Source organism: Maylandia zebra, linkage group LG6, assembly GCF_041146795.1.
Source record: "Maylandia zebra isolate NMK-2024a linkage group LG6, Mzebra_GT3a, whole genome shotgun sequence".
In the NCBI taxonomy this organism is placed as follows: domain Eukaryota; kingdom Metazoa; phylum Chordata; class Actinopteri; order Cichliformes; family Cichlidae; genus Maylandia; species Maylandia zebra.
This window is the reverse complement of record NC_135172.1, coordinates 20,757,719-20,780,185: the sequence shown is the minus strand read 5'-3', so window position 1 is coordinate 20,780,185 and position 22,467 is coordinate 20,757,719. Positions and strand designations below refer to the sequence as shown.

The 22,467-nt window shown below is 40.9% G+C and overlaps 1 protein-coding gene across 2 annotated transcripts in view; it reads left to right on the top strand.

Annotated features, from left to right (window-relative positions):
• The first annotated feature begins 1,783 nt into the window (after window positions 1–1,783).
• The window catches only part of sh3gl2a (SH3 domain containing GRB2 like 2a, endophilin A1), a 37,899-nt gene continuing 17,215 nt past the window's right edge, over window positions 1,784–22,467 (top strand). For both annotated transcript variants that reach the window (XM_004549385.4, XM_076884849.1), the window contains exon 1: window positions 1,784–1,964. In XM_004549385.4, the coding sequence (XP_004549442.1) occupies window positions 1,920–1,964 (45 nt within the window). In that variant the 5' untranslated portion in view covers window positions 1,784–1,919. The remainder of the gene's footprint in view (window positions 1,965–22,467) is intronic.

The following is a 22,467-nucleotide window of genomic DNA, read 5'->3' as shown; positions in this document are numbered from 1 at the left end:
ACATACTGTGGTCTGATCGTAGAGACCTTCGGTTGTTACTTTGGTGCTGCCAGCGCTTCTGCACTTCTTACACCCACTATGCGCCCTGCTGCTGAGAAGCACTCCTCCCACCACAGACAAATGGACACAGTATAACTTTTACCACCTGTCGTTTACATTTCGCCAGTTGTGCTTTGTTTTCCGAAACAAGTTATACATTTGAATGCTTGCGTTTATCTAGTTTGTAAGATGATTGCGCCTTTTAGAGTTAATTTTCTCGACTGCGCGCTTAGGATTCGTTTCATTTAAGTATGTCACGGCCGCAGATATGGCCACATTTACGATTTCATGGCCAATTTTGTGATCGTCGCTCCGAGCCTAATTCAAATACTCTAACCTCGGCCATGTGGGATGCGTCTCTGACTGTCTGCACAAGTGGCCAGCAGACAGTAGACTAGCCATCTGGCGCCGTAGGGGGTGCCGCTGCTGACAAATGTGTGCAGGTGACTTGTTTGTTTGAATTCAGACCCGCTGCTCGCATTGGTCCTGCATTTTTGAGCAGACTTTTCATTGTTTTAATGGATGCAATGATTAATGGACTGAGTATGGATCTGAGAGGTGATGGACTCACGCGTAAGCGCGTGTGTGTGTGTGAAAACTTCTGATATTTTTTTTTACACCATAACACTGAGTGTGCGCAAGTTACTAGCTAAGTCTTATAGGTGTGATGGAACGTGACAGTGAATTTCTGCACTTCATTTAATTTTCTGTGTGAGTCGATGCCAAAACAGTTTTTGCACCATGACGCACGAGTAGGCTGCATTTAATACACTGAGTAAGAAGTACAGAAGTGATATGATTTGGATAGTCGGGAACTGACATTTTTTCTGAGTTCTGGGTTTTTTCCCCAGAATTTATGTTATAAAATACCTTAAAAATAAAAACAAGACAAATATAAACACACAAAATGACTTTAAAAGTCTAACATTGTCTGTTCTACGAGTGGTTAATAAAATAGAGTTCTGCTAAATGTTGTATAGGTAAGATGGTTTTAATGTTGCTTTTTTAATTTCTTTCTCATGTTTGCCTCACTGCTATAGTCTCCTCTGCGCTCTGAAAGCTTGTGTAGGTACACGCATATTTAGTATGGTACATTGCTTTTTTTCAATTAATAGTCAGTATTGCAGCCGAACCTGCAGTGTAACCATTCATTATGGCTCTGTGACACTTAGAGACTTTCTTAAGGGAGATAATAGTAATTATTGGTTTGCTGTAGTCTGGTTGTCCGGGGTGGCACGGCTCTCTCCCTTGAGAGATGGGCGCTGTCCAGGGTGCTGGAGATGCTGAAACGCAGAGGTGTAAAGGTCATATTTCTTTCTTTCTTTCTTTCTTTCTTTCTTTCTTTCTTTCTTTCTTTCTTTCTTTCTTTTTTTCTTTCTTTCTTTCTTTCCTGTCTCCCACGGGAACCGTTCACACATCACATTTGGGCACAGTGCCCCTCACCAACACATGTAGCTCTACCACCTAGATCCTCTCCAATCACTGAGACATGAAGAGCAATGTCATCCTTTTTCTTGGTATCGCATCACGTTAGTCTCGCGTCCTTTCTGCTAAACGAGCTTAGATTAGAAATACCTCAGCCCCCTTTTTAGAGTTCAGCTGTAGTGAGGTGGCGGCCGCTTTAAACTGAGCAGGCTTCGACGTCAGAGCCGTTTAAGACATGTGGTTTTGACATCCAATAGCCTGATAAGGGCTTTAGCACCCCCCCCCCCCCCCCCCCCCCCCCCCCCTTTTCTCGCAGGAGATCCCTCTGGTGAAGACCAGTGTAGACGGGAGTTAGCCACGGCTGCAAGATCACCAGATTCAATTAGGAGCGAGATTTCCTGCTCACACCTGCAGCAGCACTTCGTATTCCCAGCTAGAACCTCGATTTAGCGAACATGTCTGTAGCGGGGCTGAAAAAGCAATTCCACAAAGCCACTCAGGTAAGAAGATGCGGCGTACGGTGCTCCGGCTCTCACTAGATCTTCCACTTACAGTGTCACGTTGTCTGGGGGAGGAGGAGTGGCGTAAGGTTTGGAAAAGCAGAGATTCATCCCCAACACAGTGATGATTAATTCACGCTAAATGTCGCTGCATTAACACGCAGTGTTGTTGCGAGTCGTGCTCCATTTATCACCTACAACCTCTGGTGTTTTTGTGGTTCTGGGGTGCACTCCGCTGAAAACACTGGCGTGCTGCAGCACTGCACCAACGGGAGAATGCATCAGTCGTGTTTGACTCCGGTGGTTATTCAGTGCGTGACGGGGAAAACACGATAATTATTCAGTGCCACGCTTTTTGCGTGTCCATCTGGGAGCCAGATGGCACAACACTGTGATGACAGTGATGTCGGGAACGTCGGTTCTTCTCCGTACCCTTCAGATGACATTCCGCGCTGACAAGCATCGGAGCTGCAGCTCATGCTTGTCGCTCACTCTTGCAATGCGCAAGTTGTGGCCCTGAAATGAAGGACGAGTTAAGTACAGGAGACACTCCGAGGCGCACCTCGTTATGCAATCGTTAAGTGCGCCTTGGCGGAAATCCGCTCCTACCAGCATCGGCACGCCATGACCTCTGCGCCCTCTAAATGCACTTATCGCCTTTTGCGGGACACCAGGTGATAAATTGAATTAAGCATTCCCCATCCATCACTGAATCATCGGTTATTATTATTATTATTATTATTATTATTATTATTATTGTAAGGCGCAAGCCCACCGCAAAGGTATTCTGTTCAAGGTTACCCAAAGCGCTTTCTCAACCCTCTCATTTTAGGCTAGTCGTGTATTATTATGTTATTTCAGGTCAAAGTGCACAACCTGAAGGTTTAATCACCTTTAACTCGGGAGCCAATCAGAGTGCTCTTAAGTGAGACCTTGAATGTATGGGCTCATCAGCAGCTCAAAGGCCTTGAGTGAGTTTTATTTCCTCTAGCTTGGAAACTTCGGGAGGTTTTCCATTTATAGGGCTGAGTCACAATGACACTGTCCATTAGCTTCAGGGCCCTCACTGCAAGACACACAGAGCCTGTGTGAGTCACACACACACACATGTGTGCCCTCCCCCTCATTGTTCAGCAGTTTATTCAATCTCAGAATGGCCTTAGTGACAAGTCTCACTTTGCATTGTTCTTCAACTTTATGAGCAGCTGTCTCTGAGATGGAGGGGAATAGTGCGTTGAATGTGACAGTAATAATCACATGTCTATTCAAGGTCTCTGCCTGGAGATACTGAACACTCTTAATTGCAGGTTGAAACTGACTAACTGAGAATTAAGTAGCAGCTTGTGAGGAGAGGAGTTTACTGAAACAATTGGCAGCTCGAGATCCAATATCGACATGCAGTAGACTCTGTTATTGTTTTTTCATTTGTTTTTCACATCTCCCAACATGAGTCATTTATATTAGTGCTAATGTCACACTGACATTTGTAAGGCCTGTGTTGATAATGAATCATACATTCTGACTGCATGTTCCCAAAGAGCAGTGCTTGCAGATCACCGCTAGGTGCGTTATGTTTGGAAGACTGGATCGGGTTCGAGTGTTAAATAAAAGACAAAGTGAAGTAATTGGGAACAATCTCAAATTGCTGTTAACACATTTCTCAGTTTTAATCAAGAGCTCATTTTATCTGATTTGAAATAGACAGCAGCCCACACAGGGCATTGGATGGCTGCACTGATTGTGTTAATTCTGTGTGATGAGTCTATTGTCACCCATTAGCACGCCCTCCCTCTCCTTGCAGATGTTCCTTTCTCGTCATCAGATGAATCTGTGTGTGTGTGTGTGTGCGTGTGTGTGTGTGTGTGGGTGTGTGTGTGTGTGTGTGCGTGCAGGCGCAAGAGAGTAAAAGAGAGGTGGGGATACACATAAGCATTTGTAAATATGCATAGATTTATGTGGATCTGTGCATGCATAAAGAGGTGTTGTTGACTGTCTAAATATGCAGTAACTGTATCTGAACTTGAAGATTTTTACTTGGTGCTGTCTTCAATAATCTGTTTTATTCCCAGTGTGATTTAATCAGCTTTAGGCTCACAGTGTGTCGTCTCTGTGGTCTCCTGCTGTCTGTTCCTCAACATTACACACACACACACACACACACACACACACACACACACACACACACACACACACACACACACACACACACACACACACACACACACAGTCCTCTTCCACAGAATCCCAGTGGCAGAAGGTTCCCCTCAACCCCTCTGTTCCTGTGCCACAGCCTTGTAATCCAAGCCCAGACTTATGTGGGAAGCAACCCAGCAAGCTGGCTAGTTGTACACAGATGACAAATGTTGCTCAACCATACTTTAAGAAGACAGTCACACAACATGAGAAGACGTCGTCAATGCATGAAGTGTTAGAATCGGAGATTCATAATGGTCAGAAAGCAGTAATAAACAATCTATATCCATACCTGCTTTGTTTTTTTACTTCAATTGTTTTATCATTGCCACGTCTCAGTGCAGGCTAGAGGCAATAAGCCACAGCATTAAAATCATATGCCTGATATTGTGTAAGTCCCCGTAGTGCCACTAAAACACCTCTGACCTATCAGGACACGGATGCAGAACCTGTAGTGTTGTCCTGTGGCGTCTGGCACGGGGCTGCAGGAGGAGATGATTTGAGTCCTGTGAGTTGCAGGTCAGTGCTTGGTCCGTGATGCATGTTAAAGTGAAGTCAGGAAGCCTGAACTGATTACCTGTGTTATTCACAATTGATTGATTTTCCATACTCTGGCTAATCAGTGAATAAAAGTTCCCAGATCAACTTTGGGGATTTGATGGATGTTCCCTCCACTGTGGTCAAGTGCTCGTTTACAGGGGGTCGTTTGATTGTTGGGGTTTTCTCTCTATGATTTGAGGGTCTGTAACTAACAACGTAAAGCACCTTGAGGCCTCGAGCACCTTATTATTCAGTTTATTGAAAAATAAGATCAAAATGACAGATTAACAATTCATATCAAATAGTTGATTTTTTTCAGCAATGATATACTATAACAGATGTTACTGCATATTAAGTTATATAAAAATTAAGTTCAGGAACATCAAATAGATGATATACCCACACAAGCAGGCCTGTATACATCACTTATGGAGTGATTGTTTGAAAATCCAAAACCACACTAACATCAAAATGTTTTAGATGTGAACTGGAATTTTTTTTTATCCTAAAATGCTGCATCGACCTTTTAGCCCAATGTGTCTCTAATTGCTAATTATCTGTGCAGCTTCAGTCTGGAGTTGAGGACTATGGCGTCTGCTGTATGAGCAACAGCAAATCCTCGTTTTAGTGGAGGAGGAAGATGCATTTCTTTATTGTAGACACTGCTGAGAAAAACGGCTCATGAAAGGCAGAATACCCTGAAGTTAACTGCGACTTCAGTGCGAAGTACACACACGCAAACTCAGTTTCACCTTTTCACATGCATCACAGAGTAATTTATTTCACACAAGCATAATCACACTTTTCTCTGACAGAATACATCTCTCTCCCTCGCTCAAGGACATCGATGCCCTGTGTGCTGCATTAATAATGGGGGCCATTTTAAAAAGAAGTGAAGCACGGGGGCATGAAGGGTAAAACCCAGCAGGGTCCCTAGGAATAGCTTTTTTTAAAAACTTTCTTCATTTAATCTGCAATCCATTAGTCATTCTCACTATGTGATGTAACTCAGCACATGCTATAATAGGTTATAATACCTCGAAAGTGTTTGTATTTCATTTAAACCTGCTATAACGACAGCACAGTGTATTCTTCCCCTTTTGTGTTTAAGCTCACAAGCAGCGTTTCCAACCATCTTATTTTTAAAGGTGATGATCTCTGGCTTAATACGTCACAAGTCAACTCCACCTCGGAGTCAAATGAGTCACGCTTAGAGCAGATTCTACTCTCACGATGCCACCGTTGCTTTCAGGTGAGCACATTTTTATCTCGGTCCTGCAAGCAGGAAGACGAAAATCTGTTCATCAAATAGAAGCTGCAAGAGAGAGGAGGGAGGGAGGATGAGCAGGAAAGCTTGAGAACGTGTGGCAGAACCAGTGAGAGATGAAAAAATAAAGCGAGTCTTTGGGGGGTTTCACTCTTGCAGGCTTTTCAGATAAAATGGTTTCTTTGCTTCTCGTCAGTGTCAGAAAGAAGCTGACGAGTTTCCAAGTTTGGCTCCCTCCGTATGAGTCACGCATCTAAAACATAGTGAGTCTAAAGAGGTTTAATCCAGTTTGTTTCATGCCATGTTGGAATATTTAGCTTCTTGTTGCATAAAATGTATTCTGAAAATGACTGAAATTACGCATGTGTGTAGAGCTCGCTCCTGTCTGCATTACATGTGCATCTCAACCGTACCTGACACACTGCAGAGACCGTTATCTCGATCCAGACTCGTGGCTGTTCTGCATATGCACTACCCACGTTTTCAGCCTGTTCTTGGGTAATGATCAACACAATGTTGCAATACAGTTTATTAACTATAGTATAGCACACATCAATGTGAGTAAAAATGTGCGCATTGACATGATAACAGTATAATTTGGAATCAACCTGCACTACTTTTTAAATCTATGCACTGGTATATTTGGGTAATAACGCCACCTTTTATGTTTCCGTGGATGCCAAAAGATGGAAATCAGTGGTGAGGATGCAGTTGAGGAACAGAAATACAAGCAGCCTTGATCTGTTTGCAAATGAAATTGTCTGTGAAGATAGTTTAGCTACATGTCGATGAGTGATTGTTGGATTCTATGGCTGTCTGCGAGCCGTTACGAGTTGTAAAATCAAGAGGCAGTTATTAGATTTGAACGTCGTATATTTCTTGCAGTGGGTAATGGGAGTCGTGATCCTTTATTTAGCAGTCAGGCCTGGTTCTACTGGAGATTTCCCAGCGTGTGTGCTGAATGCTAATATAACAGCTACACACGTGCCACTCTGATTTATGCTTCTTGAAAAACTGGGCGGTTCATTGTAGTTTGTGGGTGAAAGGCAAATTCTTTAGCATGTAACACTGTGTGTGTATATCTTTCCAGTATCATCTCTTGGTTCTGGAAAAGTATGCAGTGACAAAATGTGAACGCCCGTGGACGGACACCCATGCGAGCCTGGGGATAGCAGCAGGGTCTGTGGATGTGATTGACGCCTGCAGGGCTTTAGGGCAGCAGATTGCAAGTGGGTGACTCATTCAGCCTGGATCCTCGCTATAGGCCTACTGCAGTGCAGCGTAAAACAGATCCAGCTGGGAGATAACAGATGGGGCGGGAGGAACAACAAGAGTGAAGCAAGGATAAGAGATAAGAAAAGCAATGAAGAGGAGGATAGCAAGCATCCTTGTGCTGATAGGGAGTGGCACAGAGGCAGAGGGAGAATTCAGCCAAGAGATGCTGAAGGCTGCAGCAGAAGGACAAACTCTCCGAAGTCAAGAGAGAGTGTGGAGGACAGAAAAGCTCTGCAGGGATTTACTCACATGCAGGCTGTAGGGAAAAAATGCAGCTCAATGCTGAATTTTGACAATTGACAGGATCCTTTTTTTACTTCTAAATTCTGGGTGAGGCTGCAGCTTACATTTTCTCAGTTATTTGATGGATTATTTCTATTAATTGGCCAAAATATTTTTTTCTAAATATCAGAAATTTCACACAGTGTAAAACAGAGATGGCATGGGAAACAGCCTGTTCTTGCTTTTGAAAGGGTTAGAAAAACAGCACCACTTTGATGGCAGAGCTTAAATTGTAGTCAAATGGTGCCTCTCATGCTGTAATCACATATAAGTCACATGCAGCACACTTCTAAAGTGGGCCGGACCAGTAAAACTTCCCCTTCTTTCAGTGAAAAGATGTTTAACCACACATTTAATCCACGAGAAGATATCTTAATATAAGAACTGCAAATCCAACATTGCTGTTTTTCTCAGTTTTTCCACACGATAAAGAGACACTGCTCCAGTTAATGAAAGAAATCTTTAACCTAAGGAATAAAGGTGTCGTTCATTGCCTAGACTGGACTGTAATTATACAATTAAAAGTTTCTGTAAAAAAATTTTGACCCATTGTTTAAAAACATCCTATAGTCAGGAGTGAAAAACAGGAACTTTGACACTGCTCTAGGCTCTGTATGATGTCATTGAGAGCATAAATCCTCAACATGCCCTCACACAGCTCTGGCTGTGAGCCCAGAAGTCCCTCTCACTTGACAGGTTCAACCTGAAAACCATCTGTTTGCGAAGAGCAGCCAATCATAAGACACTGTGAGGAGGAGGGAGGGGAGGGGCTTAACATGAGATGATGAGATCAATAAGAGCTGTAATTGAACTGAATCATTCCAGGCTAATAGAGTCCAAAATAGCAAGATTGAGCTGCAGTACCATGTTGCATAAAATATCCCATTTAAGGTTATAGAACAAACCCAAGGTGGCACTTATGGGAATCTTTACTGTTAATAAATACTTGATTTCTGGTCTGTGACAGAAAAGACATGCAGGAGACTACAAACAGGTGCTGTACTCTTCCCACCTTCCTGCTTCGTGTCATATGTGGCACGCTTCTTCCTGCACGTACATCATGAGGTGAAATGTCCTCCAAAGGCCTGGAAGCTCTCTCTTTAAGTCAACACAGTGAATCCAGGTTTGGCCGGCAGTGGATCAGCAATGCAGTAAAAGCAGTGCTGCACTGGATCCAGTCCAGCAGCAGTACCTGCATTAATATCCCTCTCATCTTTTTATCTCCTTTATTTCTCCCCTTCATTGGTGCTTCTAATTATCTGCACTTGCTTGTCATTTTCCTCCCAGCTAAATATCAAACTTTTCTGCAGTGCCCTTCTACCTTTTGTGTAAAGTTCCAAGATATATAATGTTTGATTTTTGTCTTCAAACTGGAAGATTTTTCACTGGTTCTAACACAGTTTTGCCGTATATTGCACAGCACACGTGCAAACTCTTGTTTTCTTATTAGGCGTGCTTCAGAAAGAAATTTAGACCTTCACATAGATATATCAAAGTAACCGTGACGGGTTTTCGTCCAGTGTGAAAGTCAAACGCCACCTCCATCACCACACCTCAAACAAATCATTAATTTCCCTGACACTGCATTAATCCTAAAGATAGTATTACGACAAGTTTTTATTGACCTTTGAGCGTGTGACCAGCTTTCTCCAGAGCTGCTGCCACACATTTCAGGGAAAGGGTGTCTCCAAAAACAACACAGTAACAGATCTGACACGCTGTATATCTAACTAAATCCTGTATGTTTACTTAAATTATTTAATCAGGTTTAAGCCGCTGAAAACCACCAGCAGCAGCCCACGGAGAGCTTGTGGACTGAGCACTGGCCTTTGGAGTTGCCATTGTTCTGACGTCAGGTTTTTGTTCTGTGGGTTAAAGACAGTCACGACCTGCAGCGTTCCCCATATTCCCTATTATTAGCTCGTCCAGTGACTGGGTGCTGTCGGCACATTGGACATTTTAAATATGCAGAGCAAACGTGAATGAACATTGTTTAGCCAGCTAGATATCTGTCACAGAAGAAGGTGTGCGGAGTGAAAACATTGGTGCCCGGTGTTCTGCTATTTCAGTCATTCTTATTTTGACAGCAGCAGTCGCTAGAGGTTCTTTTTTTCTTTTTTCTTTCTTCCTGCAGTTTCTTTACCGTCCGTGGTTTCTCCTTTCACTCCTTCCTCATCCTCTTTCTCTCGCTCAGCATCAGTATTCAGGCCATGGTGGATGTTTTATTCATATTATGTATTCCTGGCATCAGCCACTGCAAGAGACACTAGCTTAGACTTGGGGCCGGTAAAAAGGAACTCTCAGTACCTGTTACTAAGAATTAGGAGAAGGTTATCCTCACCACACTTAATTAATAAGAAAAATGAGCATTTTCCCATTTTAAATATGTTTTTATAAGATTTTCCTGTGTGAGGATTGTGAAGCAAAGTGTTTTATTCTTGCAGACAGAGATAGGACTGACGTCTACTTCAGGAGCATTCAGGTCACATCATTATTACCTGCATTTTTAACCCTGAAGAATGCAGAAGATTTCCCTGTAAATCTGCTTATCCCACTGATTGTTGAGCTGCCTACATGCTTGGACATGTTGAAGAGGCACTGCAACATAATTTAGGGACACGTATGCTTTTATTGTGCATTCACTTGGAATTAGAGGTCATGTTTAAGTCACATAAAAGCACCTTGTTTTAGATTTAAGCAGAAAAAAAGGTGTTAATTATACTTTTACAGCATTACTGAGAACACATCTGACAGGCAGTGATAGTTCGTAGCCAAGTACTCCACTTATATTAAATTATTAGATCCATTTCCAGTTTTTATTCCTACTTTTTCATTTATTTATTTTCATTTTATTTATCTTTATTTTATATTATTTTATATTTTCCGATAGGCTGAACAGCGTTACAGATTAAAGCTGTTACCCCCGATCACTGTGACCACTTCCTCTGGGGCATCAACTAAGCAGCGAGCAGTTCTTCTAAACAGATTTTTCTCTATTCAGATGTTTCATTATGTCAAATATTTAATAAAGAAAGAAAAATTACAAAAAATATCAGATAATACAGTTATTGTTGCACAAATTTGTTTTTCATGTGTAATATTGGTAAAGGAATTTTCTGTGGTTGATTTTTATTTTTCAGTTGTTGTATTTCTGTTTGAATGAAGAAGCTCTTCTTGTCCATTATACCGGATGGGTTTCATTCCCTGACTGCAGATGGTGTGTGTGTGTGTGTGTGTGTGTGTGTGTGTGTGTGTGTGTGTGTGTGTGTGTGTGTGTGTGTGTGTGTGTGTGTGTGTGTGTGTGTGTGAAAGCAATTGAAAAATAAAGAAAATCTAGGAAAAGTGGGTTATTTTGTGAAGAGAGAGCAGGAAGAGATGAGAGGAGGAAGTAATGGAGTTAAATGGAGAGAAGTGGAGGATGCTGGGAACAGAGCTGATGAGGAGGCAGCGCTTTGTGTCCCCAGTTTAATGCCTAATTTGGCTCATGAAGGGGCAGTAATGAGGATCGGGAACAGAACACGCTTTATTGTACTTACATGTCTGATAAAGCAGCTCTCCGGGTGTTTTGAGAGGGGGGTATGTCAGGACGTGACAAGGTGGGGTCCTTCTGTTTTTTATTTGTTTGTTTCTTTAAAACAACACCAACAACCTCAGCATCCCCCACCCCCTCCCCCAAACAGAAAATGCATGTTTCCATCCTAGACGTGGACACACAAAAAACACTCACTCGCCTCGTGCCCAGACAACAGCCTCGCACCAGCTGTGGGGGTAAGACCGAATGGCTTGTCAGGGATTATGCTCAGATTAATCGGAGCACAGTGACTTTGCATCATATTTGAGCTGTGTGCGAGCCAAAATCAGGGCGCTGCACGGTAATCTGCGAAACGTGCAGCATGTGCCGGACAAGACCGCAAAATAGACCATGTGACAGAGGTTCACGACTCTGCCATCAGGCTGTTTTGGGGGTTTATTTTTTGTGGATTCATTTAGCAATTTAAGTGCTGATGCCCTACATGATTAACAACCTTTTTTTTTTAATTTATCAAGCTATATGTTAAGATTATTACAAATGATGTGAGAATAGAGATAAAACATCTGTTTTACTATAATCCTATTATAAATATGGCCTCAAAATGTTCATTTTATTAGTAATAAATCATTCTAATTAAACATTCACTATAATGTCCTATAATTGCCTTCATGTTATTCTTTGCTGTGCGGTGGGGTAATTATTTATTTGGCTCAATGTGCTGTATAAACAATCCTCTTCATCACCTTCCAGATTTATAAAAATGTGCCACAGGCTTGGCGGTAAATTGTTATTTTTCTGATGCTCAGACTCAATATGGCAAACACCACCCACAGACAAAGCTGTAGATGAGGCACCTTGAATTAAAAGCCAATATAAGATGGCTTTTTAATCAGAAAGAGGCTGTAGACTTGTGTGTCTCTGCAGTCATGAAACAAGGTGTTTGCCGAAGACATTTAAATAAATTATTACAGGATGATGATCATGTGCATTTTGCAGGAAGCGAGTCAAGAAGGTATGGCAGTTCTAGAAGAATCGTAATGTGGGGAACACTTCAGTTTTAATCAATCCTAAGTGCATTTAATAGTTTACAACACAATATGATGTAGTACTGAACATTCAGCCTCCCACCAGGTGACCAGTGCAATCGCCTTGTGACCTGATGTCGTCACCCAGAAGTTGAAGGTGCAAGTACTTTCAGTCAGTCACCAAATGCAAAAAAAAGTAGCAAAATTAAGTTGCAGCTTTTTTTTTTTTTTTTAGGTATCTTTTGCTGCAGTGGAACACAAATAGAAAAATTAGCCTCAACACTCAAAACCTCAAAGGATGTGCAGTTCTGAGCATCACCTCATAAATTATTGATTTAACCTGCTGAGTTTGCATGAGCACAAACAGGAACTGCAGACCACCTCCTGCCTTTTAAGCTTGAACAAAAACTAAACCTTCAAAATTGTTCTGAAAGGCTGCAGTTTTACTGAAGCGAGCTTAATAAACTGGCGACTGAGTGCGTAATGACCTTCAACGAGGAGTTTTTAGCATGTCATTGCATGCTGTTTATGTCAGTATCCATTTTTAAATCTTTGAATTTACGTGCCTGCAGCATCCTTCCTGTTTATTTTCTCAATGCTGATTTTAATCAGCTGTCACTAACAAAACAGTCTCAAATTCCCACTTGGCAGAAATCTGAAATAAAAATAACTAATTATGTTAAAATAGGACGACGACCAGAAAATTATTCTATACTTATCCTTTCATCTTGAGATGTTTTTATATGTTTTGCTATATTTTATGGTCGTCAGAATTCAGTTGCTTTTACATAAATGTGAAGGTGAAGCAGAAGTCCTCGTTGTTCTGGGTTTCATTGCATTTCTGTTTTTCTCTTCTCTCCTGTCATGACCTCCTTTTTGGGCAGGAAATCTAATCAAACCAGACCGGCCTTGAAAGGCAGACAGTCAATATCAAATATACAAAACGCCGGACTGGCGAGGCTTTTCAATTTCCTCAGCTTTTATTAGGTACGGATTGATGACATCGTGTAATTTGTGAGTTATTTCTGCAGTGAGATTGAAAATTTGTGTCTCGGAGAAGGAATCGGGTTTGTTTGTTTCTTTATTTATTTGTTTATTTTGAGGGTTTTTTGGATATTGGCATAAATGCATCACTGCTTGTTTTTACCCAACGCTGCTCCTAAATCATGGTTTAGCTTGATGGTAGCCTCATCAGCAATGTTAATCAACTGGGTTTAAAACAAAACAAAACAACAACATCATATTGGAGTCATGAAAGAAGAAGAAGAAGCAGAAGTAGAAAAAACATGGCAGGAAGTTCTTTTCATTAATAGCGTTTTTCATTGGACACTGTCACAGCACACACACTCAGACACACTTGTTTCCACCTATTTGTTCTCCTGCTTTTCTTATCATCGTCATCACCTCTGTAACATGTCCTCACCTGTCACACTGTCACACACAGAGCTCTGCTTGATTCTGTTGCAGCTTTCTGTTATGCTGCATTACAATGCAATGCATTCAGATGGTAATTATAGTAGATTTTTAACAGAACTCAAACTCTGTGTATAGTTCATCTATAGTGCTGCCAGGAAGTATTTTCTTTTATATTAATCAGAAAATACAGAAGTCCCAAACACCATGTAGCTACAGCAATCTATGGCATCACTTCCTTTTGTCTTATGTAAACAGATAAGACCTGGAGTCATATCATCGAGCTAATTAATTATACTGACACACTATTAAAATTGAAGAGTAATGATAATACACTCTGTGACACCACAAGGCCGATTAATAAGCCAATATTTCTGCTTTTTTCTTTTTCCTGCAATATTTCATCTTTACTTAAAAAGTGGCAATGTCTCCGGTGTTGTGTGATATCATCGTTTATTCATAATCATTAATCACTCTGTGTTTCAGACTTGATGATCTTTTAATTACTTGTTTATTCCAACCAGCAGCCAAAACCCTGAACATGCTTTATTCTCTTTATCATCACATACATGAATCCTTATATTTGAGAGGCTGTGATTGTGTGAAACCTTTGATATTTTTTTTAAATAAATATCCGCCTTTTATCAAAGCTGTTCTCTCGAGATTGTCTGCTTAATTGATTAATCCTTACAGAAACGGTACAAACAGTACTGTTGTTTTGCACTGAGCCTCATTGTTAATGGTCATGTTTTCTGTGGGAGGACTGCTCTCTGTCAGTGACTGATAGCGTGGAGGGCAGTGAGGAGTTTTGCTTAGTTTTTAAATGAAGAATAAAGATCCAGGCCATTGAGTGCATGACTGCGTATATATGTGTGAGGCTGATTTTTGGTACAAGGTCAAACATTTTCTCAGCAGACGAGCCAGATTCATCGTTCCTGACGCGGAACTGTTTCCTCTGAGACGAACGATAACACACACACAACACAAAGAAATCAGAAGACACACAAAATGGCTGCTGTGTCTCTTTCACTGGTTTTAACAACTCCGACCGCCAAAATCTACAAGTCAGCTGGATCACATGTTCTCATAGGGAATGATGGGTTCTTAATATACCTGGATGACACTACTCACCAGCCACTTTATTAGGCACACCTTCCTTGTACCACTTTGAACCCCTTTTGCCTCAACTGCCTTAATAATTAATGACACAGATTCAAGAAGGTGCTGGAAACACTCCTCACTCCTCAGGTTTCCTGCTCTTAGCTCTGACAGGAGTGCCACCCGGTGTGGTCTTCTGCTTGCTTGACATTTTGTTCCTTCAGAGATATTCTAAATAACGTGGTTATTTGAGTTTGTGTTGCTGGATATTTTCTTTTTGTCAGACCATTCTCTGCAAACACTGGAGATGGTTGTTCAGGGAAGTGTCAGTACAGATGAGCAGTTTCTGAAATACTCAGACCAGCCCGTCTGACACCAACAACCACGGCAGATTCAGAGTCACTTGCTGCAGTGTGATTGGTGAGTAGATATTTGCATTAACAAGCAGGTGTATCTAACAAAGTGGCCTGTGAGTGTCTAATATTCTGTTTCATATTCCGACACTTGCTATCTTCTCGGATGTTATGTTATGTTATTCAAACTGACATCACAACTTTAGCAGCAGTCGTAGTTACTATAGTTCATACATGGCACTGATAAGTCTAGTTGTTGAGACGACTTCTTCTTCTTTGTGTTTAGTAAACTGACAGTCAAGCGGAACTTTATACTCACAAGCAGGATAATTGATGTGGTCACAGAAGTGTGGATTACAGATGCGTGCCCACGCACACGGCACACTGCACACAGCACACAGCAGGTTGCAACTGAGCGCTTTAATAACGATCATTAATACGGATATTCAGCGTCCACTTCCTAGACAGCACCATCATTACACCCACACAGATATAACTCGCAGCACTGCTGTGTAAACAGAAAAATTATATCACTGTGAATCTATTGCACACACAGAAGGTGCCTTTCTGTTTGCTTATGTTTTAGAAAAAGTCAAGTCCTCAAAGCTCTGTCATTATCTCTACCGACAGACAAGCGAACGTGAAATGGAAATTGCGGTCTGGCAATCAAGTACAGCAAAACAGAACACTGACATGCTGCGATGTGCCATTAAATTTGTATTTGCATATTATGCAGGGCGTGTGTCTAAATAAAGGGTGAGTCACTCTATCTGAAGATGTAAAATATTTTTTTAGGGTCATGTTCCTCAGTGTCTGTTGGTGATAAATAAAAAGGAATGCCTCTACAATCTTACCTGTTTGCTGATTAAGGCCCCAGTTACACAGGCTTAGAGACCACTCAGTGACACCCCCACCCCACTGGCAACCGCTGGTTGCTAGGGAACAGTGTGTAATCCCTGACCATTTGGCAAGTGGTTGCTGGGGGTTGCTAGAGGTATCTTGGTGAAACTGGTTGCAAAGAGGTATATAGTGTCACATCAAAAACCTTCTTGGAATTGCTTTGGTCACTAGCAGATTGCCACAGTCTTGTCTGCAAACACTCGCCAACTACTCGCTGAGCAGTAGTGACAGAGACCGCCTGCCCTCAAAATAAAGCTAGCTCCTTTCGAAATGTGTTAGCTGCAGCAAATGGGTACGACCTTTACTTTGAAGGAGGACATTCTTAGTTTACTGTTTGTGTTGCACGTTTTACTAGCATTCAGCTAGCAGTTAACACATTTGCAGATAGTATGACGTCTCCCATACAATCTGTTAGCGACCAAAGCAATCACAAGGAGGTTTTTTTGTGCCACAGCCTCTGTGCGATCAGTTTTATCCTAGCAACTGCAAGCAATCTTGAGGAACCATTCATATATTAAGCATGCTAATGGTTTGTTTTCTAAATAACAAGCTAATGACATATTAAAACAGACCTTTAAGGATGCTCCAAAAGCCATAAACCACAACCCCAGTGAAGAGCCCCCTCAGTAATCTTCTCCTATATGTCTTTGCTAAACCGATTGCTCTTTGCTTTTTTGTTGTTGTTGTGAAACCAACTTGGCCATCTCAGCCGCCACAGAAGCCTTTGTGTCGACTAGATTACCTTAATACTGAATGATAAGGACAGAAAAAGGGTCCATTTACGCTCATTCAGAATTATTCTGTAAGACATGCTGTTCAGCTATATAGTTAGTCAAAAGGTGTTTATTGTTGTTCAGTAAAAACTGCCCATCAAACACAATGAGTGATTTAAAAACAGGATAATTGTAAATGTTTTCTTATAAAGAAGCTAATCGACCATCTGACAAGCACTTTAGTAGAACTGACCTCTCAAAACACTCTTCCTGCAAGAAATCTTTAAACATTAACAGGCTGAATGAATCAAGTGAAACAAATGGACAATTGAATGATTCAGTTTAATCATTGATTGATTGATTGATTGATTGATTGATTGATTGATTGATTGGTTGGTAATTTTATTTCAACATGTGAACAATATACAAGTACATTTAGAAAAGAAATAAGAGAGAAAAAAAATACTATACAAATTACATACAAAAAAACATTCTGATTAATTTACATGTTGAAAGGGAGTGGGAAGAAGTATACACTTATTTAATCCCACCCCTGTCCCATAAATTATCAGTGAATATTTAGTCAGCTTCCTTACTGATATAATTTGTAATAAAAATAGTGAACAGATTTCTGATATACTATACTATAATATCACATCATGAATTTTTTGTTTGTTTGTTTTTAAATAGAGACATTCACTTAATTTAAATATTTTCCTTTTCTTTATAGATCGAGAAGATCATATTTTTATAACTCTTTTTGAACAGTTTTATGTTTGGACATTGCTTTAATTCCATATTCAGTTTGTTCCATAGTTTCACTCCTTGAACAGAAACACAAAAGCCTTTTCTTGTAGTACGTACCTTCATTGTTTTGAAGTTACAAAAACCCCTTAAATTATAACTTCCTTCTTTCAAAAAAAACATACTCTGAATATTACCTGGCAGTTCTTTATTTTTTGCTTTGAATAGAATTTGTGCTGTTTGGAATTTCACTAGATCAGCAATTTTCAATATTTCAGACTGCAAAAATAGTGAGTTTGTATGTTCCCTATAACCTGCATTGTGGATGATTCGAATTGCTTTCTTTTGAAGAGTAAAAAGTGAATGTAATGTGGTTTTATAGTTATTGCCCCAGACCTCTGCACAATAGCTTAAGTATGGTGAAACCAGTGAACAGTAGAGAATATGAAGTGATGTTCTGTCGAATACCTGTTTTGCCTTGTTTAGTACTGCAATGCTTTGTGATACTTTGGAATGGATATATCTTACGTGAGCTCTCCAGTTAAGTTTTTCATCTATTATTACCCCCAGAAATTTATTTTCACTGACTCTTTCAATATCAACACCATTTATTTGAATCTTTGCATTTGTATTTAAACTACTATTTCCAAATAACATCAGTTTAGATTTATTCAAATTTAATGATAATTTGTTTTTATCAAGCCAGAACTTCACTTTACTTATTTCATTAGTCATATCCTCCAATAAATTCTGCAGATCATCACCAGAGCAAAAAATGTTTGTATCGTCAGCAAAGAGAACCATTTTTAATACTTTGGACACTTTACAGATGTCGTTAATGTACAAGTTGAAGAATTTTGGACCCAAACCTGACCCTTGGGGTACACCACAAGCAATGTCCATACATAAGGAGCAACCACCATTTATTTTCACAAACTGCTTTCTGTCACTTAAATAACTCCGGACCCAATCTAAAACTACCCCTCTGACGCCATAACGTTCCAGTTTTCTTATTAATATATCATGATCTATAGTGTCAAATGCCTTTGTCAAGTCTATGAATAACCCAGCCACATATTGCTTTTTGTCTATGGAATTTGTGATGTATTCTATTGAATCTAATTGAGCTTATCTATCAGTTGAGGTTCTCAGTCGTCAGCGTTTGAAATAACGACAGATGCACTTTTTCTTTTTGGTTCATGAAGACGTTTCAGCTTTCATCCAGGAGGTTTCGTCACTTCTAAAAGCCAATGGACCCCAGTGGGATTGTCCAGTTTGGGGGGGTCCTGAGAGTTGTTGATCCACCCTGAAATCATGTGAGTAAAGGTGGGTTGAGAGAGGAGTGAAGGAGGGCCTACAGCACCAATTATCAGCCATCTGTATCTCAGCCTTGAGAGCTCCTCCCAGGCATTTCAACCCTCACACACACCTTGACTCATGTGACCTTATAACGCATATGATGGCAGGCAATGTTTCTCAGAGGAGTCACAACTTCGCCTCAGGAATGACATATGCCTTAATTCACACCTTGCCTCAACTGACTATTAACAACTTAAATGATTACAGCTGGGCTTTCAAGACCCCCTCCAAGGGGACAACTCCACCAGAGGTGGGGACTCTCCATCAGCTTAACTGAAGAAGCCTCTTGGATGAGAGATGAAACGTCTTAACCAACTAGAACGAACAGAAGTCCTGTTTCCTTTATTTTGGGGTCTGTTGTGCCAACTAACACTGGCAAATTGACACGTAAACGAGAATGATCAGCTTGCAGAACTGAGGGAACCTATATAGATGACAGCTGGAAGGAGCGTATTTGGAGGCGTGGTCCTGCTCCTGAAATTCTGATACATAATCTCCAATTAAATATGTAAAAGTGCAGTGGGCAGTTTTCAGGGCCCTTTCTGTACATTTAGTAAATATTTTTCTTTTAGGTTTAAACAGTGAGTGACTGACAAAAAGACTTCATTAAACAGGTGAAATTAACAACTGAGTCAAAAGTGCACTGAGTGGATGGAAGAGGAACATGGTGAGTTTTTCACACGTTCATCTGCATCCAAGGCAGACCTACTGAGAATTTCATACTTTATGACCGAATCAGTCATATTTTTAACAGATGAAGGATTACTCTCCTGCATCACTGGGCCTGCCTTGCCTGAAATATGCTCATCAGCATAACTGCCGTAATTTGCAAAAATAAAACGGCACATTTTTAATATAATAGCCCGAGAATAACTCGTTACTATAAATAACTTTCAGTATGACAAATTTTGTCGCGTGTGCAGTTGCTCATCCTCCGCCGTTGTCATGTCGTCATCATCACGAGTCCCACTGCTTGCAAACTCTGGCACGTTTTCACCACACAGACACACAGAGCCAGCTGGTTCTCACCCACCATCACTACCCCCCACCGCCACCCATCCCTCTTCTCTTTCCTCCCTCTCTTCCCCCAGTTACTGAGCAATACATGGAAGGATGTGTGCACAGCTATCTCCCCAGCTACAGACTCATCCCTGCTGTTACATAAGTGCCACGCAGAGGCTTACAAATCAGATTATAATAGCCATGGGCCACACTCTTAGAAAGGATGGAGGTTAGTGAAGCAACATGGCGGACCTATGGACTGCTGCTGGCAGTTTTGGAGAGAGATATGGCTGGCACCCTGTCGTGTCTGGGTGTTAGTCTACACTTGGTGTCTTACAGCTATTAAAAAAGGCCTCATGAGCCCTGCTTTTGTGTCCCGGTAGGTTGAGTGAGATTGTAGTCATCATTAGAACCAACAGTATTGCTGAATTTTGTCCCCACTAATACCTCACAAGGTCCTTGATGTTTAGCAGGATTACTATCATCCTAAAACGGCTGTGTCTGGAACAGCTAGCCCACCCACACGTCGTTTCTGAGTACTGCGATTTAAGAATAACGGAGGGATTTTCCTTGATTCCACGACAGCACAGGTCTACTAAATTGGGCGACATTACGCACTCACAGCTTCCTGGTGTTATGTCCTTAGAGATCCTGGTCAGCTGAGGTTAAAGTTTAGCAGCGTACTGCAGATTTCAGTTAAGGTGAATTCAGACAAATTGGTGAGTCAGAGCCCAAACTCGGAGCGTGGTGTTGCACGAGTTGCAAGACGATGAGAACATTGAGGCCTTGAGGGTATTTAGAGGTGAGAGAAAAAGCAGAACACGAGAGAGAAAAGGACGTGAGAGAAAAAAAGAAAAACCTCCTGGGCATTTTTATGTAGTTTTTTAAAAACATTTTTCTTTTTAATATTTTGTGAAGATTTGACAGTTCACTGTCGTATTCTCAGCTGACCTGAACATAGCCTTACCTCAGTGCTGTTTTTCACAACATAAAAGGAGGTAACGGACGAGGGAAAAAAGGTGATAAATGTACCAATTTAACCTTTGTACACACAAAATAAGAGTCGTGTGATGACTGTGTTGTTTTTACTCTGTAAAAATGTCTCCCACTATGGTGGGAAAAGGACAGCTCGGCGGCAGGTAACTGGATCAGGAGGGGAGGGATGTTTTAATTCTGACAGGAAGTGTATTGTCCAGCAGCAGGGGCTGTCCTGCTAATGGCTTCACTAATCACTCTTGTCATTTTTAATCTCCCTCTTCCACCCTGGGTGTATTTAAAGCAGGGGCCTCCGTGTGCCCAGCCTGGATTAGAATAGTGAGCAGGAAAGGAGGGGGGGAGGCATGGGAGGCAGCGGGGAGGAGAGTGGCATCAGCAGCACGCTCCTTGTGTGCCTCACATTATGTGCCATGTGACTAATGCTAATGCTAACAGCACTGTTTTAATACTGAATATACAAGTATGAAGAGGACAGGAGGATGGATGCACTTGGATTTACATTCATTTAGTCTAACAAGCAGGTACAAATGTAGATCTGCATCATAGACAAAGAGAACCTATAGGTCATTTAAATCAAATCTAAATTTATATCTTTTTATATTAAGCCATGATCTCTGCAAGGCTTGTGGGATGTCAGCATTAAAAACCTCCGTCTATCCCATGGGTTTCTGTGTAATCGTATCCATACATGAAATCATTTGAAAAAAACAAACCTTTTTTGTAACAAAATATCGATTTCTGCTGTCCCTGTATCGATACATTATTAGCAAACAAAATATCACGATACTACACAGTATCGATTTTTTCCCCCACCCCTATTACATGCAGTCATATAGCTGTGTAAGCCATGTTAAATCTATTTATTGGTTTGTTTAATTTAGACCTGATATCAGGTAACATTCATTCGTGCCTCAGCGGCGCTTTCAGTTCAGTGGCACTTTGTAAATATTAGCATGCTGACAAACATAACTGAAATATGAAACATAGCATCAGTAACAGTGAATTTAGCTCTGTAGGTTTTTTTTATAAAAGCAGAATTAAAATACCTTTAAAACATAAATGAAGCAAAATAAGTCTTAATAGGATTGTCCTTGCCCATAAAGTGCTTTGAATTGTGATGTTGTTTTTCAGGACTTCCATAAGATCTCTTCAGTTTTGCTTTGGTGGTGGTGGTAGTGGTGGTGGTGTTTGGGGGGGGGGGGTCTTTACTTTACTAATATAAAACTTTGTATTTAGCATGCAGACAACAAAAAAACGCCATGTTTATTTCCACCCACTCTTTCTATTTATAGCATTTACAGTGAAAGGTAGAAGATAAAATAAATATAAAAGACTACTGACTTGTTTTTAAATGTCTTCTGTATTAAACTGCACTTTTCTTAATGGTAATATTTTGATATAATAAGCTGAACCACCTCAGAAGCAGATTTCCAAACTGTGAATCATAAAAACACAAATGCATGTGTAGAAATATGAAAATAACAGCCTGACTGTTTGCGCCGGTGCAGCTATGATGATATAGAGTTGATCACAGTGTGCTCTGCAGTTAGCGAAGTAATCTAATCCTGGACTTCCTTTTAAAAGCAACAGCAGACACTTTCTGTGTCAGCGTCAGCTCAGTTTCATTGCAGCCTTTTAAGAGTATTAACTGAGCCTGTCCTACACAGGTGTGAAAGCCTGCTCTTTAAAGTCTCCTGTTGTATTTGCCTACTGGGTTTTTAGTAATCCCTGTGGGCAGGTCTCTTAATCAAAAAGCAAGCAGTGATGGCCTGCTGGTGAATCATTGTTGGCAAATAAATATATAAATGTGA